We start from the raw sequence: 15,772 nt of genomic DNA on the forward strand, positions 1-15,772 counted from the left end.
CAGCAAAGTTACTAACTTAACAACAGCGTTTCACTTAACTGTGGTGAAAAAGATCATAAAATGGGGCACAACTCACTGAACTGTCTCCCCTAGCAACATACATTTTGGGCTCAATTGTGGTCATAAATTAAGGACTACCTGTATTCCTGTTTCAGGGACCTACATTCACTGGGGGCAGGGGTAGGCAATCTTGGCTCTTTTATGACTTGTGGACTTCAACTCCCAGAATTCCTGAGTCAGCATGGCTGTTTCAGGAATTCTGGGTATTGAAGTCCACAAGTCATAAAAGAGCCAAGGTTGCCTACCCCTGCTGTGGGGGAACCAGGACATGAGAAAAGGAAGAGGGCCCAATGGGGCTCACTAAACATGTTCCAATGCATATAGCACAAGATTCGGCGGGCTGACACACACCACACAGCACAGTAAACAATTATTGTTTTATTGAATAAGTTTTAAGTTTAACAATGCCATACTGTTCTGGCGTTTAGAGGTGCACAGCGTTTTGTAGAGCGGCAGAAAAAAACACTCTGTTCTTTGACAATGTAGAATTATTCACAAGCAAAAGAAGAAAAAAAAGGAAGGGAAAGCTCAGAAGTCACACACTGTACTGTTTGTATTACCTTCCGCTAGTGTCATGTTTCGTCGTGTTTTTTTTTTTTTTTAAAGGATCCGGCAGCTAAAAGACACTTGGCGGCAACTTGAATTCCGAGGAGACACTTTTAGTTGCGTCCACCGCCTTTTTCCACACATAGCCCTAGTCGTTCGTTGTAGTAGCCTATTAGGACAGAGTCCCGCACAGCCAGGGGGAAAACACGTGCGCGCGCAAGCGATTTGTACGCGCGTGGGGGGGGGGGCCTCAGGTACGGCAGACCGAAAAATCTCAAACTGTGAAGCATCTTTTGGAGAGGAAGAGAAAAAAAAAAATAGAAAAGAAAAAGGCGGGGCCTGCATCGCTTCCATCTCCTCCTTTTCCGGGAATGCTGCTGCTGCTGCTGCTGCTGCTGGTGCAGTAACTGGGCTGGGTTGAAGGGAGTGGCCGTCACCGCCGGATCAGCTGAGCGCTCGGACTATCCAAGTCCGGAAGCCGGACAGCTGGCTTCATCTTCATCTCTCCCCACCACCCCACCCCTGTCCCAGGGAAGCGAAGCTGCGTGCTTTGGGGTAAGAGGCGACTAGTGCAGCCGGATTGAGAGGAGGGGGGGGGGTTATCCTGCTTCTGCTGCCCCCCCCCCCAGTTCCCTCGCGGGCTGTGTGCGTGGCGTAGGTGGCCACCGCCCCGGTGCAGAACTACTGCAATCCCGAGGGAAAGACGGTGGAGGGGGGGAGCAGGAGAGGCGGTGGTGTCCTCTCTTTGGAGCGGGGGGGGGGGAGGCAAGATAGGCGAAGACTCCGCTGGGCCCAGTTTTCCAGCTGAACATCAAGGCTGCTTACGCTGGCCGGTAGTTCCGCATTTCCCCCTACATTGGGGGAGCTCGAGGTTCGTCTGAGCCCGCAGTCCTCCTTCCTCAAGTAGCCCCTGCGCTTTGCCGATCCTGCTCCCTCTCCCCCCCCCCCGGCGGTGCTCCTTGGATACGTTTGGTTCCTGCGCTTTACTCTCGGGGTTATCCTACCAGCGGGCGAAGTCTCTGCCCGGCCCTCCTCGGTTTTTCCTGCCTTCGATTTCCTCCCGGTGCTGTGGAATTTCGCCTCCCTTCCTGCTTGAACGGGAGAGCCAGTTCTGCCCCCGACGGCTCTGCTCTGCCGAGACGTGGGTTTTTTTTTTTTTTTTGGTTTTGTTTTGCAGCATCCCTGGGAGGCGAGGAGTGAAGGGAATTAATTGCGGGGTGCGGGTGCCTGAGAAGTGTGGAGGCCCATGTGGTTGACCGCCAAGCCAGGGCAAAATCGCCCCTTCCTTTCTGGCTTTTCTCAGCGCCTCGTTTCTCTGGGTGGAGCAGTCATGTGATGGTGATAATGTAGGGAAAATGTGGTTCTCTAGGGGTTAAAAGCCTTCGGAGGAAGGGAAAACAGCATTAAGCGTGGTAGGTTGCCACTGCTGCTAAAGTCTCTGCTGCTGCTGAAGCAAACTTTTCATACATTATTGGTATGAAAAGGACAAAGAAATGGAGAAAATCTAGCTACATTATGTGATCCCCCAGGAGTGGGAAACACTCATGATGGCACATAATCAGTGGCACATGATCAATCAACCATGAAAAAGGCCAGCACTCCTCAATTTTAAGTGAATCAGACTCCTCTTAGTTCAATACAGCTACCCTGTCATATGTAGGTAGGGCTTTTGGTTTGTTTAACCCTGGTTAATTGCAGTTGCCTGGGTTCACAAACCATACCACCACGTAGCATGTTAAATGAACCTTGTTTGGAAAAGTGGTGTGGCTTGGAAGGACAAAGAACTATGCAATTTGAGGATGTTGAAAGAAATGAGATAGGCATCTTTTACCCTCCCTGACATTATTTTTCACATTGATAATTAGTTACTAAGTCAGATAACAGATGCTGATTGCCTTAAAGCAGGGGTGTCAAACTCAATTTCATTGAGGGCCGCATTGCGGTTGCCCTGGGAGCCGGGTGGGTGTGGCCAGGGTGGGTGCAGCCTACTGGGTGGGTGTGGATGGAGTGGGTGTGGCCTACTGGGTGGGCGTGCCCAGCTCTACATCATTCGGGACAAGGGTACCTGTGGGGGCCTGGGCAGGAGTGGGATAGATCTGAGGCTCTCTGGCAGAAGGGGGTAGGACCAGGGCAAGCGCCAAGACATGGTCCACTGGAGGAGCCTCACTGTTCCTCTCAGGCCATGCGGGGGGGGGGGCTGGATGGTGGTGTGGACTGTCCGGAGCTTGGGCAGCAGAGGTCAAATTCCCAGCCTGGACCTTGAGCACCTGCAGCACCAAGCCCAGCCCCACTTCCTCAAGGCTGCTGCTCAAGGTTCTCCTGGTTCCTCGCTGTTTCCAGACAGCCTTGTGGAGCTAAGACTGAATGTGTTTCAGCATAGATGGCCACCACAAAATTGTACACTGGCTCCCGCTGACCTGGGCCAGGGCCAAGGCAGAGGGGGCCGTTCCCTCACTGTTTCCAGGATGGCTTTGCAGGCCACATGAAACCACTTTGTGGACTTTATCCGGCCCCCGGGCCTTGTATTTGACATGTCTGCCTTAAAGAAGCAAGACTACCAGTAGGAAACAGAATAATTCTGTTTTAAATTGTTTATATATAGGTATCTCATCTGAATGTAGAGTACTCACTGGTGTTCTTGTAACTTTAATCTTTCCAAGAATACTGTTAATCAGACTATTTGGTTTTTTCTTGGAATTAACTGTTTCCAGTCTGGACTGCAAAGAATGAAGTTTGACATCCTCATTCTGCCTCTTCTATCCCTATCCAAAACAGGATGATTGGGAAAATTCTGCAGTGATTTTCTCTTGAGAGTTAATGTGCACAACTGTCAATGGAAAGAAGGTTAGAAAATGAGGGAAGAGGCTGCTGGGTGAAAGAGTTCTTGCAGGAAAGAAAAACTCTAGATCACTGAATAATTCACAGATTTAAAATTAATACTTGGACTTATTTGACATATTGGAACACCAATGCATTTGAACCCAACTGTATTTATGATATGCAAGCCCAGCCCCTATTATAAATTTATAATTAAGCATATGACCCATGATTAACTTTAACCTTTGTTGTGGTTTGGGGAAAAATGCTGTGGTGTTGGAAGCCTTTTATTGTTTTAAGAGGTGATTAAACAAAATCATGGTAGAAGGTGGTCAATAGCTCCTAAACTAGCTTGACAAACTTAATAAGCCTTTGTTTTCAGTGTATCATGTTATTGTTTGTTATGCTTTAACAATAAGGCAGGGTGTGTAAGTATATATATAAATATGCCTATATATGTTTGTGTGTATGTATGTATGTTTGTGTGTGTGTATGTATGTATATGTGTGTGTGTGTGTTTGTGTGTGTATATTTGTTTTCTGACGTTTTCGTGGGTAGGTCTTTGGTTATTCGGGTTTTCTCCCACGTAAAATTGGAAGTGTCTTGGCAACGTTTCGACGAGGTCTCACTCATCATCTTCAGGCTGGGGTCTTCAGCTTCATGCTTCTGCAAGCAAAGTGTAATCGGAGCTGCCGTCTCTCCTTTGCTCACACTTTGCTTGCACAAGCACGAAGCCGAAACATCGCCAAGATACTCTCAATCTTACACGGGAAAAGACCCGAAAATGCCAAGACCTACATAACTGTACCCATGAAAATCTACGAATATATGTTTTCTGAGGTTTTCGCGGGTGTTTGTATGTAGGTCTTTGGTTGTTCGGGTTTTCTCCCGCGTAAAATTGGAAGTGTCTTGGCGACGTTTCGACGAAGTCCCATTCATCATCTTCAGGCTGGTGCTTTCAGCTTCGTGCTTCGAGGAGCAAAACACAAGAAAACATCAGATCAAGTCCTCCCCCTGACACGGCAGACGTTGGTATTATCGGAAGAGGAGGTGATGTAAGGTTACTAACGCCTCTAAAGACCAATAGTGGAGGGATAGGGAAGGGCATCCGAAGAAAAGAACATAACGTTATAGACACATCTTGGCTTTCAGCTGGCCAATCAGGGCCAGTAACACGGTCTAAGAGCTGTGCGCAAATGTTACTTGAACCTACTTAAACCACCTTTACTGCAATGGCCTTTTAGCCCTGACGATGCTGGGGAGTTCCCCCAGCGAAAGCTTGGCAACTTTTTAGTATTAATATATTTTTAGTAAAGTATTTTTACTTCAACTCTCCCGGTGATCGTGTTTTATTCTTTTATTTACAATTATGCCCGGGAGTCGTATTTTTACCAATATTCTTGAATATATATATATATATATATATATATATATATCTTTGGTTGTTCGGGTTTTCTCCCGCGTAAAATTGGAAGTGTCTTGGCGACGTTTCGACGAAGTCCCATTCGTCATCTTCAGGCTGGTGTTTTCAGCTTCGTGCTTTGAGCAGCAATGTGTGGTCTAAGCACGAAGCTGAAAACACCAGCCTGAAGATGACGAATGGACTTCGTCGAAACGTCGCCAAGACACTTCCAATTTTACGCGGGAGAAAACCCGAACAACCAAAGACCTACATACAAATACCCGCGAAAACCTCAGAAAATATATATGTATGTATGTATGTATTATGTACATATATATATATATATATATATATATATATATATATATATATATATATATATATATATATATATATACATACACTATTAAAACAATGATCACCAGGAGAATGCTTTAAGAGAATAAAATTTAATTAACAAACCTAGCTTTCGTCAAAATACATTTGACATCGTCAGGGTTAAAAGGCAAGTATAGAGAGTAGGCTTATATACCGTTATCAAGCGTCCTGTTATCAAGCGTCTGCTTCTGGCTCTTAGAGCACGTCATTGGCCCCAGCTGTTCTATACTTGCCTTTTAACCCTGAGGATGTCAAATGTATTTTGACAAAAGCTAGGTTTGTTAATTAAATTTTATTCACTTAAAGCATTCACTTGGTGATCATTGTTTTAATAGTATGGATATTCCCAAGAGTCATATTACTATATATATACACACATACACACACACACACACACACACATACATACGTGTGTGTGTGTGTGTATTATATATAGTATAATATATATAAATAGTAGTAATGAATGCATCTTAGGCCTAGGATCAGAAGCAGTAAGTTTCTCAGTGCTAATTGCTGAAAGGGCTGAACAGCATCCTCCCTGTGTGGGAACTGAATGCTGGATTGACCAGAAGAGTTGCTCATAGCTTCCTAAGTAGAAAAACAGGTTAGAAAAGATGCAGGTAATCATCCTCCATACGATTTTATGTTCTTTCAATTTGTAGTCTTTTGAGGGCTTTTTGTTTTGTTTTGTTTTTTATTTTTTTTAAATCTGAGTGGAAGAGAAATTTCAGTTCATTTTTGCTGAGATGCTTTTTGAAATTGAAGGAATGTTTGCAAAATATTTAGGTAAGTACTTAAGTATTGGCAAGATCAAGGCTTAGTCAGTTTGGCATCTCAACTAGTTATTTGAATAAACCCCTCTGTTGAAAATGTGTACATTGCTGTTTACACATTTTCTCATCAGTAGTATAACTAATATTAAACATTTTTTTAGATTAATAGCAATTCTGATTTAAGTGCCACTGAATAATAATAGGACACCAAGGAAAGTATGTGAATTTCTGCTGATTGTGCAATCAGTCTTGCAGTTTGAAACAATGGCTGTTTTCATTAAATGATATTAAATTATAATGTGGTTAGTTTGAATTTGGCTTGGTGTGAATCCGCCCATACTGGTTTATAATGCATGATTTATAGAGTCATGTGTTATGGGCAAACCAGCCAACTGGAATTTATTTAGCAAAGTGCAAATAAATGAACAATGGCATTACACTATGGTATGTATGATGTCAGCCAAGGAGTAGTATCTTCATTTGATTTCAGTTGAGGCCCACAAATGTAGTAGATATCCTCCTCTTGAAGAAGAGGGTTGGTGATACCATCCAGAGTATCATGGAAAATGTAAGTGCTTACACGGATATTGGCAGAGATGTCACACTCCTGTCAATCTTCAAAGGGAAACTTCTTAAGATCTCAATTCTCCCCATTAATGGAAGCTGCGTTTCCATTCTCAGCAAGGCAACCATCCAGTGTATTTGCCAGTTGAGATGAACTTTATAAGCTCTCTTTAAGTTCAGAAAAAGCCTGAATATTGAAACATAAATCTGTGACTTTAAAATTTCCCAATATATTTGTAGGATAGTCCATCAGCAAAATAGCAGTGGCACGCTTGCCTCCAGAGGTTCTGGGTGCTCCATCACTGGAGTTTTTAAGAAGAGATTGGACAGCCGTCTGTCTGGAATAGTGTGAAGTCTCCTGCTTGAGCAGGGACTAGATAGAAGATCTCCAATGTCCCTCCCAATTCTATTATTCTTAGTTAAAATACCTTAGTTGCTTTCTTTTAACTAAAATAAAATCTGAACCTAATCCCAGCTTTAGGACAGCTAACTGTGCAAACAACATATTTCTGATGCTCCTGGTTATTGTATAATCATTTAGTTGAAGAGTTCTTTGTAATAATTAAGCTAAAATGAATATTTTTAAAGTGCACTTGTTTTACTCAGGTAATTTGCTGAATTGCTCTAGTGATCTTATTTAGAGTTTTTTTCTGAGAATTCTGGAATGTTACATACAGTATTGGAAACACGATGTGTATTTAACAACTGCCTACTTTTAGTCCAGATTTCCTTTCTTAGATTGTCTTTGCCTTCATTCTGAGAGAATTATTAATTAATTAATCAGATTTGAAAAGATATCGGGTTATGAAAATGCTGAAAACCACCAGGTTGCAAGTGTACATGGTACACCTGAAAAAAACCTTACAATGTAGATATGGGCTGCTTATAGAATGGCTGTGCAACTTGTTTTAGGTGTGCAAAAGCTGGATTCATGTCTGACGATCAGAAGTATGTTCCCCCTATACAGAAGAAAATGTAGCAAGAGTAATTGCAAAAGATATGGAGGATTAGTTTGTTAAATGTGTCTGGGAAGACATCTGGTGGAATTATGATGTTATCAAGACCCACACAGCTGATGATCAAAGATCAAAGAAGTGAGAACTATACAGACTTTAGTAAGGAATCCTTATGCTAATTTTGGGATAAATGCAAAAACTTGGAAACTGCAGAAGGAATTTATAAACTTCATTATATCGAGTCAGAAGCTCTTTGGATGATTTGAAATGCTTTGTCCTAGATTTCGTGGCCTCTGTGCTGAATTGTGATTTATAAGTTGAATTTCCAATGGACTAGTTTATATTGGGACTGGCCTCCCCACAATCTTTCACCGAGTGAAAGGCAGAGAGCAACAGTTGGGAAATAAAGTGTTAGGCACTGAGATATGTATCAACGTGAGAAAGTTTACTCCACAATTGTTGAACTAGAGAAAACATGTAATAAAGAGAATAATTTCAGATTTTGGAAAGTTTTAAATGGAACTGGAGTGAGTTAATGAATTCAAAACAAGACTATATGGAAGTAAAGCAAGTGAAAATAAATGTAGAACTTGAAGATGGTTCAACAGTCAACAGGAAGGAAAGATCATCATGGTTTAATATATTTATGAATTAAGTATAAAGGATGTAGTGATTTTAGAAGGGGACTGGGTGTGCATGTGAGTGTGTAATGTTCATGTTTACAATTGGTGCAATATTGTTGGCTAGATCGTGAATAATTTGCAACATATGTTAGCTTGCATGATGCCAAGAAGCATGTAGATCTGAAAATGAATTTACCAAGAAGGCAAAGCAGTTTGCTATGACAGGGAAAACTGAATAGTTATGCATAAAATGTATTTTATGATGATTATGATTTATCACTTGTTGCTTATATGCACACTGAGAGCTTATGCACTGGAGACAAATTCCCTGCGTGTCCAATCACACTTGGCCAATAAAGAATATTCTATTTTATTCTAAATGGCAAATTACTAGAGCAGGCCCATGCATTTTGTATATTGGTAGAATGTTTTCTGAATAGGAGAAAAAGGCATGCTGGCTGAGGAATTCTGGGAGTTGAAGTCCACAAGTCATAAAAGAGCCAAGTTTGAAGACCCCTGTTGTAAGACATACAAGTGATCCATCATGGAGGAAATCTACATGGTCACTTAAGATTCAAAACTGATTTAATGGCACACAATCAAGTATGTGATCCCTGGTGAGGAATGAATGTCAAAATAAATGCAAATAGGCCTAAGAGAGCATACTTCTGCTTCTTTCGTTAAATGAAAGGAGCAGTGGAGCACCTCACAAGAAATGTAGAGGTAAATTGAGTGCACTTAAGAACGGAGTAGTAAAACCAGAAGTAGATCAAGAATGAATGGGAGCTGAATGATTGTGGAGTGACCAGTATAGAAGAAGTGGCTTGTTCAAGGAAACTGAATGAATGATTAACTCTCATAACAAATAAAGGGAAGAAGTACCTAGTTGTTGGAGAGGGAGAGGGAGACTGGGAAAGCTGAAATTTTTTGAATTCTTGAAAATGGTAGAAATGGGAAGTTCAAAGCTGGAAAGGAAAAAAACCTATTGTATTAAAATGGTGAATGGATATAGTGGAAACAAGATAGATAGTGCAAAGATAGAAAGGTATAGAGAGGCAAAGTGAGGGTGTTTGTATATACCATACATATGTTTGCTATATGTATATGTTTTCATTTCTTCACCTTATTATATGTTGCTTATCCCAAAAGGAAATGGGATGATAGGATAGTGGTGGTTGGTTTTATTTCAGAAAATTTTTTTGTATTTTTAAAGAAGACCTGATTTTTTGAGATTAATTAGGATTAATTACACTAGGACAAGGATCCTCAAACTTGGCCACTTTAAGACATGCTGGGAGTTGAAATCCACAAGTCTTAAAGTGGCCAAGTTTGAGGATCCCTGCTCTAGGATGAAGGAAACCTTGATCTAATGAGTTCAATAAGTCTGTGGGAAACTTCTTTTATCTCCATAAGCCAATTCTGCAGAAAGTGCTAAAGACTGAAAGCAGAGAAAGAGGAAATAACTACCATGTGCAAAGATGGCATTGTAGTAAAAGGAATTGAAAAAGAATTTGAAAATAGATTTGAAAAACGTCAGCTTGTATCTCTATTGTGGCTTCTGCTATGTTTTTTTGAAATTGGTTGGAAGGCTACTTAATTCTGATCATCGGTCTTATGCTTTCTTAGAAGTATCTCAGCTACTTCTTGATATATTTTCATTAAAAAAAAAACTACATCTGACAAATAGATTTTAGTAAAGCTTTTTACAGTCACCAAACTGGTAAGTTTGCAGAGATAAACCTTGAAATTGGCAAAAACAATTCTCTTCTCTTTTATCCTTCATGATATCTGAATGTTATATAATTCAGTGAACCTGAAGATAACAGTTTGGGGATGATTGATGTAGAATACAGAATAACAGAGTTGGTTGGAATCTTGGAACTTTTCTAGTACAACCCCCTGTTCAAGCAGGAGACCTTATATCAGAGATGGTGAATCTATGGCATACATGCCAGAGGCAGCACTCAGAGCCCTCTCTGTAGGCACACATGCCGTTGCCCCAGCCCCGCTTCCCCCGTAGCTCCCTTCTTACCAGCAGCCCCCTGGAGGAGAGTCATCCCCGGGCATGGCCCGTGTGGAGCAGCACAGCCAAGGACATGGCAGTGGGGACAAGACTCCGCCCTTACGCCCCACCACGTGCAGATGTGGGGCACGGGTGGAGGATGTGGCCACCACAGTGCTGCTGGACGGTCGGCGGTCGGTGGAGGCGTTGGGTAGACTTGCGGGGCAGGGTGGGGGTGGCAGCGATTTTTGGGCACTCGGTCTCTAAAAGGTTCGCCATCACTGCCTTATATCATTCCAGACAAATGGCTATCCAATCTCTTCTTAAAAGTCTCCAGTGATAAGCACCACAACTTCTGGAAGCACTGTGAGAAAGTTTCTTCTTAGTTCTAGATTGGATCTCTCTTTGATAAGTTCAGTCTGTGTTAGATGTGTATTTGTTCAAGTGCATTTTTGTATAGAAATGTGTGGGTCTTCTCTGCATCGACAGTTTTTCAGAGTTGTGTCTTCCTTCCCCGTCTAGCTGTCCTTATTTATTAGTGTGATTCTTTTGGGATTTGCCGAAAGTCTTAATTGTCCTCAATGTCTCATTCTCCTGAACTCTCTCCTTCCTTGCTAAGCTTTCATTCCTCCTTAGGGTTGCAAATGCCAAAATGAAATCAAATCTTTCAGAAGAAATGGGAAGCCTACCAAAAACAAACCATATAAAATCATGTGAAAAATAACTAAAATAGGAATTTAATATTTCTTTGAAAAATGTTAAGCTAGTATTGAACCATATTTTTTACATGGGAACCCAACAGTAATATTTGGCATTCTGGTTATGCAGATGTATATTTGCGTATCTGTTACTGATTTCAAAAATGATTTGGTTGTCCTGATTATAGAAATCTGTATTGTTGGGGATTGATAGATAAACATTTTTACCTTAGTGTTTATATTTTGGCTAATCTGAAAGTGGAGGATGTCCTATTATAGATTTTTATTATAGAAATAACTAGTAATGTCCATTTTTGAAGGAAAATATGATGCATATATGGGTTATATGTTTTATTCAAATTAAGAGATTATGATGCATACTGTTGCTGTTATTTGATTATCTTTATATTTTTAATTTTGTATCTTTTGTTAAACTAAAACAAGAGTTCATTTTATTATATAATGGTATTGATATTGAAGAGAGTTGGAAATAACGTTTATTTATTTTGTTTTTTTAATGTCAAATTTTAAACTCTCCCTGTTATTCCCATCTGTCATCTTTTCTCTTTTGCTGTAATTTTGTATTTTAACTTTTTTTTCAAATTAAATTCTTTTTTTAGAAAGGACTTAGTTAATGTGGCTTCTAAGCACAATTTCTCATTATGTATAAGTTGTTAAACTGTGTTTCTTTATTTTCAGGTGTTGTTGCTTAGTGGTCCCTGAACTCTATGACTTTAGTGGAATTATAATACACCATGGCGTATAATGCAAACACTGCTGGGGATGCTAACCAGTTGGCCCAACGTATAACATCTAATATACAGAAAATCACACAATGCAGTAAGTTAACTATTCATATTAACATTTTTTTTGGCAGAGATGCAAATTTAGAAATTTCATTTAAAAGAGATTTTAAATGTCCACAAGTACCTAGCATGCTCTCATTTTTGTAATTCTTGACTTTATTAGTTAGGCAGCAATATTTTGTGCCTGTTGTGTGGTAAATGTTTGGCTCTAGCTATTAAGTAAACCTCTTGATAGTCTTATCTAAAGTACATATTCTGAGTGGTGAGGAATTAAAAGTGAATTCACCTTGTCTAATGTTTTTATGCTAAGAAAACTGCAGAGGACAACATTGGCCTGGAAAGATCATTCTCCACTTAGAACTTAAATGCATGCCATTCAATTTCCTCTGTTTATTACCTGTTATTAAACCTTCTGGGGGGGGGGAATATAAGCAGAAATTAGTTTTGCTGTTTTAAATAATGGTGAGATGTTAATTCAAGATTGGTATTCACATATAAAAATAGAAAAAGCAAAGCTCTTGTTAAAATAGAATTATTGCAAGAATGTTTATATGCATGTGATAAAAGGTATCAGTATGAGATTTATATTTATATTTTTGTCCCCGAAAACCTAAAGAAAATTAGCAATGCACAGTTTTATTTGTTCAGTGCATTTGGCTTTTCGACAATTGTATGAATGCATACCCAGAATTTTATAACAACAGAAAATATATAATTTTTGGACAACGTTATAGCTGTAAAGTTTCATAAGTATATGAATTAGATTTCTACAAAAATGTGTTGGTGTTTGTGCTAATTGTTGATTCAATTTGCTTTTAAGTACCATAATAGCCCAAGCGTTATTATATTAGGGATGTGCCCAAAACAGTCAGTTTCAATTGCTCTTTCTACCCAGTCTGAAGAAAACCAGATCCAGGCAGAGATGTATTGTGATGAGTGATAATGTAGAAGAGGTAAGACCACCAGTAACAGCATATGGCAATTAGAAGAGGTCAGGAGAAAATGCTCTCCATTTTGGTTTATCTAGACCAGGGGTAGGCAGTCTTGGCTCTTTTATCACTCATGGACTTCAACTCCCAGAATTCCTGAGCCAGCCATGCTGAGGGGAAAGGGAGAGGTTTCCAAGCTGAGCCATGCTGGTTCAGAAATTCTGGGAGTTGAAGTGCACAAGTCATAAAAGAGCGAAGAAACTGTACAAACACCACCTAAAAACCCTAAAATTGTCCAAACAACTGAAGCACAAAGTACATTTTCTGTTTTGTACCCACCTCTGTGTTATTACTATTATTATCACCCAGCTCCAGTGGATTCTAGCATATAATTTACAAAATGTGGATTGTCTTCCAGTAGGGAAATACTCAATCAGATTTGATGATTGATAACTACTTTTTATGAGGACCTGGTAATTTTTACGATACGTGCTTTTCAGCATCTCAGACTCAACATTATTATATAGCTTTGTGATTAGATGTAGTAAGGAAGTGGAGTCCCAGTAGGAGTAAGAGGCAACTCAGCCCGGATGTCATGTGAGGAAAAAAGGGCGAAGACAGCCTCGCCACCCAGAGAGTTCATAGAGTATATTGCAGTTCCAAAAGGTACAATCCTCAGTCTGTCAAGACTTTGTCTATAGAAATGAAAACCATAAAGAACTCAGCTTGGGAGAATCACCATGTGTCATTCTTGGTTTTGGGCTTGACAACTTAATGCTGATATATTTCTGTCTGTAAAATTACAGTTCAACATTTGGATAATAAAGATCCCCTTTTGTGAACTCATAAATAAATCTATATACTCAATGTTACAATAGTTGTAACATTTTTTTTATTTAGACATAACTCCTTTTTAAAAATGGGACTCCTTACATTACCAGCATAACACCATTCAAATGGAAGAGGGATACATCTTGGAAAATCCCAAAATTTCCAGAAACATAAATCTAATTGGTTTAATGTGCAACAGGAGTAGGCAAACTGCCAGAGTTGTTTGATATTATAGTTTTTGAAATCCCATGCTAAATGCCTACTTGGCTTTGCTGAAAGCACTGCTTTGCTTCACATCATCCTTTGAATAGACACAATTTCTAATGAAACAATGTCCCTATTTAAAAATCTATACAAACCTGGTATTTTTTTTAAAAAAAAATCATCCATGTTATGCCAAATACAAAAAGAAAAAAATCCTTCCTATTTGAATACTCTTGTTTCTTTTCCTGTTAAAGATTGGCATTCAGCCATGTTGCTATCCTAGATTTCTAAACCTATGAATAATTTTAGCGAATGCTCATTAATTCCTTTCTAAAATTATTGCAGGCTTATTATGCATATGAATAACAAGCTGAACAATCGCACTTTCATGAATAGTAGAGAAAGCAAACCAAGAATGGACTGAACTGGATGGCATATTGAACAAAAAGAAGTGCTTTTTTATTATGAGATTAAGACTAGCTTGCTCCAAGGATTATACTTTCGCCTTTCCTTCTCCCGTGTGTCCACAGAGATATTGGAAAGCCTTCACTACAGGCTAAAATTAATCACAGCTCACCAAGTCATTTGAAGCCAGATAAATGATAGTTTGTTTAGTTGGTGGATATAACTAAACTTCAACCACAATTTATGGATCTGATTTGTGATCGCTTACTATAGTCAACCAGTTTAAAATTCAGTTGGCATGATAAATTGCAGATAGTCCAAAATAGAACTGAACCTTCTGCTTTCTTTCTGACAAGCTTTCAGGAGAATATGAGGAAGTTCATTGGATTCTTTTCAGAATTAATTTTGGAGGTGCTACAGGGAATTCTATAAACAGGAATATCTCTCCTAATAGAAGTGGAGCTTTGGATTCAGGCTAGGAACAGGACTTGCTGAACCTACACAATATATACACAATGAAGCATTTTTAGAACATCTCTTTGTGAAGTATGTCCCAAGTTTAATGGGTTTCTCAAAATGCAAACGTTTTCTGTAACTACACTTCAGAGTTATAGCTCACATATGTTAATAAGTTCTATCTTCTTCATCTAATCTGTATGAAAGCATTTATAGAGAGATATGCAGCATCCGTACATATATATATAACTGCTTACTCTATCAAATCAAAAAGTCTAGTAACGCATTTTCCAATTAACACCTTTTATTACATGGCATATACTTTTGTGACTGGACTGACTGGACTGATCTAGGACTTAAATTTCAGTGAGGGAAGAGGGGGAAAGATGGGACCAGGATTTTATCAATTAATCATGTTGTGTTAAAAACCCATTGTATTTCTTGAGCCCTTCTGAAATTGCCTTCTGAAATTTTGATGTGTGAGTCAATAACCTCTTGCTCAATAGTAGAGTTAAAGCCCTATTTTCCCAAATAGTCAGTGAAAAGTTAGTCCTGGAAAGTTGAAAAGTTCTGATATTAACTGTGTCCTGGTTTTGAATCCTGATGTCAAATTTTGTCCATTAATTATTTTGTACAAAGTCTGTTCTGATTGTCCCACATTGAATTCAGAGGAGCATTGCAGCCTCACCGGACACATTATAACACATAATATTTATGTGAGCTTTAAATATTATTTCAGATAAAGCAAAAACAATCTAGAACTATAGCATGCTAACAAAAAGGATAGACTAAAAAAATTCCTCCCATAGATGCTACCTTTCTAAAAGAAAAAGCATTTGTGATGTGTGAATAATTTAGTTCTAACTATTTCTCCTTTCTAAAATGATCATGCTAAAGTAAAAAGTCTCAAGGTTTATGAACCCATCAATATACTATGAGGGCCATGAAGAGATGTCACACCTCCAGTGTTGCTTGTTCCAGAGATTCATAACCACTGAAGCAAAAGCAGAACAACTTCTATTATTCATTTTCTTAATTAAACCCCCCCCACACACACCCATCTTACCCAACTCTAGTTGTACAGATCCTGTTTGAGTTCCATGTACTTCCTTTTTTGCTATGGCTCCAAATGACCTCCACTTCATACATCCATCAAGCTTGACCATTACATGCCTCCCGGTACTTTCACATCAGACTGCTGTTGCCTGATTCAGTTTATGTGGGTACTATCTCTTGTTTTGGGCGCCATCTTTTGCTATGAGAGCCATTATCTTTCTCTTCTTTGAACTCTTTTTTTTTTAGAAATGTTTTATTGATTTTTT

General features: G+C 39.4%; 1 protein-coding gene across 1 annotated transcript in view; it reads left to right on the forward strand.

Annotated features, from left to right (window-relative positions):
• Positions 1-927: 927 nt before the first annotated feature.
• Positions 928-15,772, forward strand: part of STX7 (syntaxin 7) — a 43,864-nt gene continuing 29,019 nt past the window's right edge. Inside the window, exons 1-2 of the mRNA XM_039324087.1 lie at positions 928-1,161; positions 11,519-11,659. Coding sequence (XP_039180021.1) covers positions 11,575-11,659 — 85 coding nt within the window. The 5' untranslated portion in view covers positions 928-1,161; positions 11,519-11,574. The remainder of the gene's footprint in view (positions 1,162-11,518; positions 11,660-15,772) is intronic.

The sequence above is a fragment of the Crotalus tigris genome, unplaced genomic scaffold (genome assembly GCF_016545835.1).
Source record: "Crotalus tigris isolate CLP2741 ecotype Arizona unplaced genomic scaffold, ASM1654583v1 scf7180000017611.44802233496:7321179, whole genome shotgun sequence".
Classification (NCBI taxonomy): Eukaryota; Metazoa; Chordata; class Lepidosauria; order Squamata; family Viperidae; genus Crotalus; species Crotalus tigris.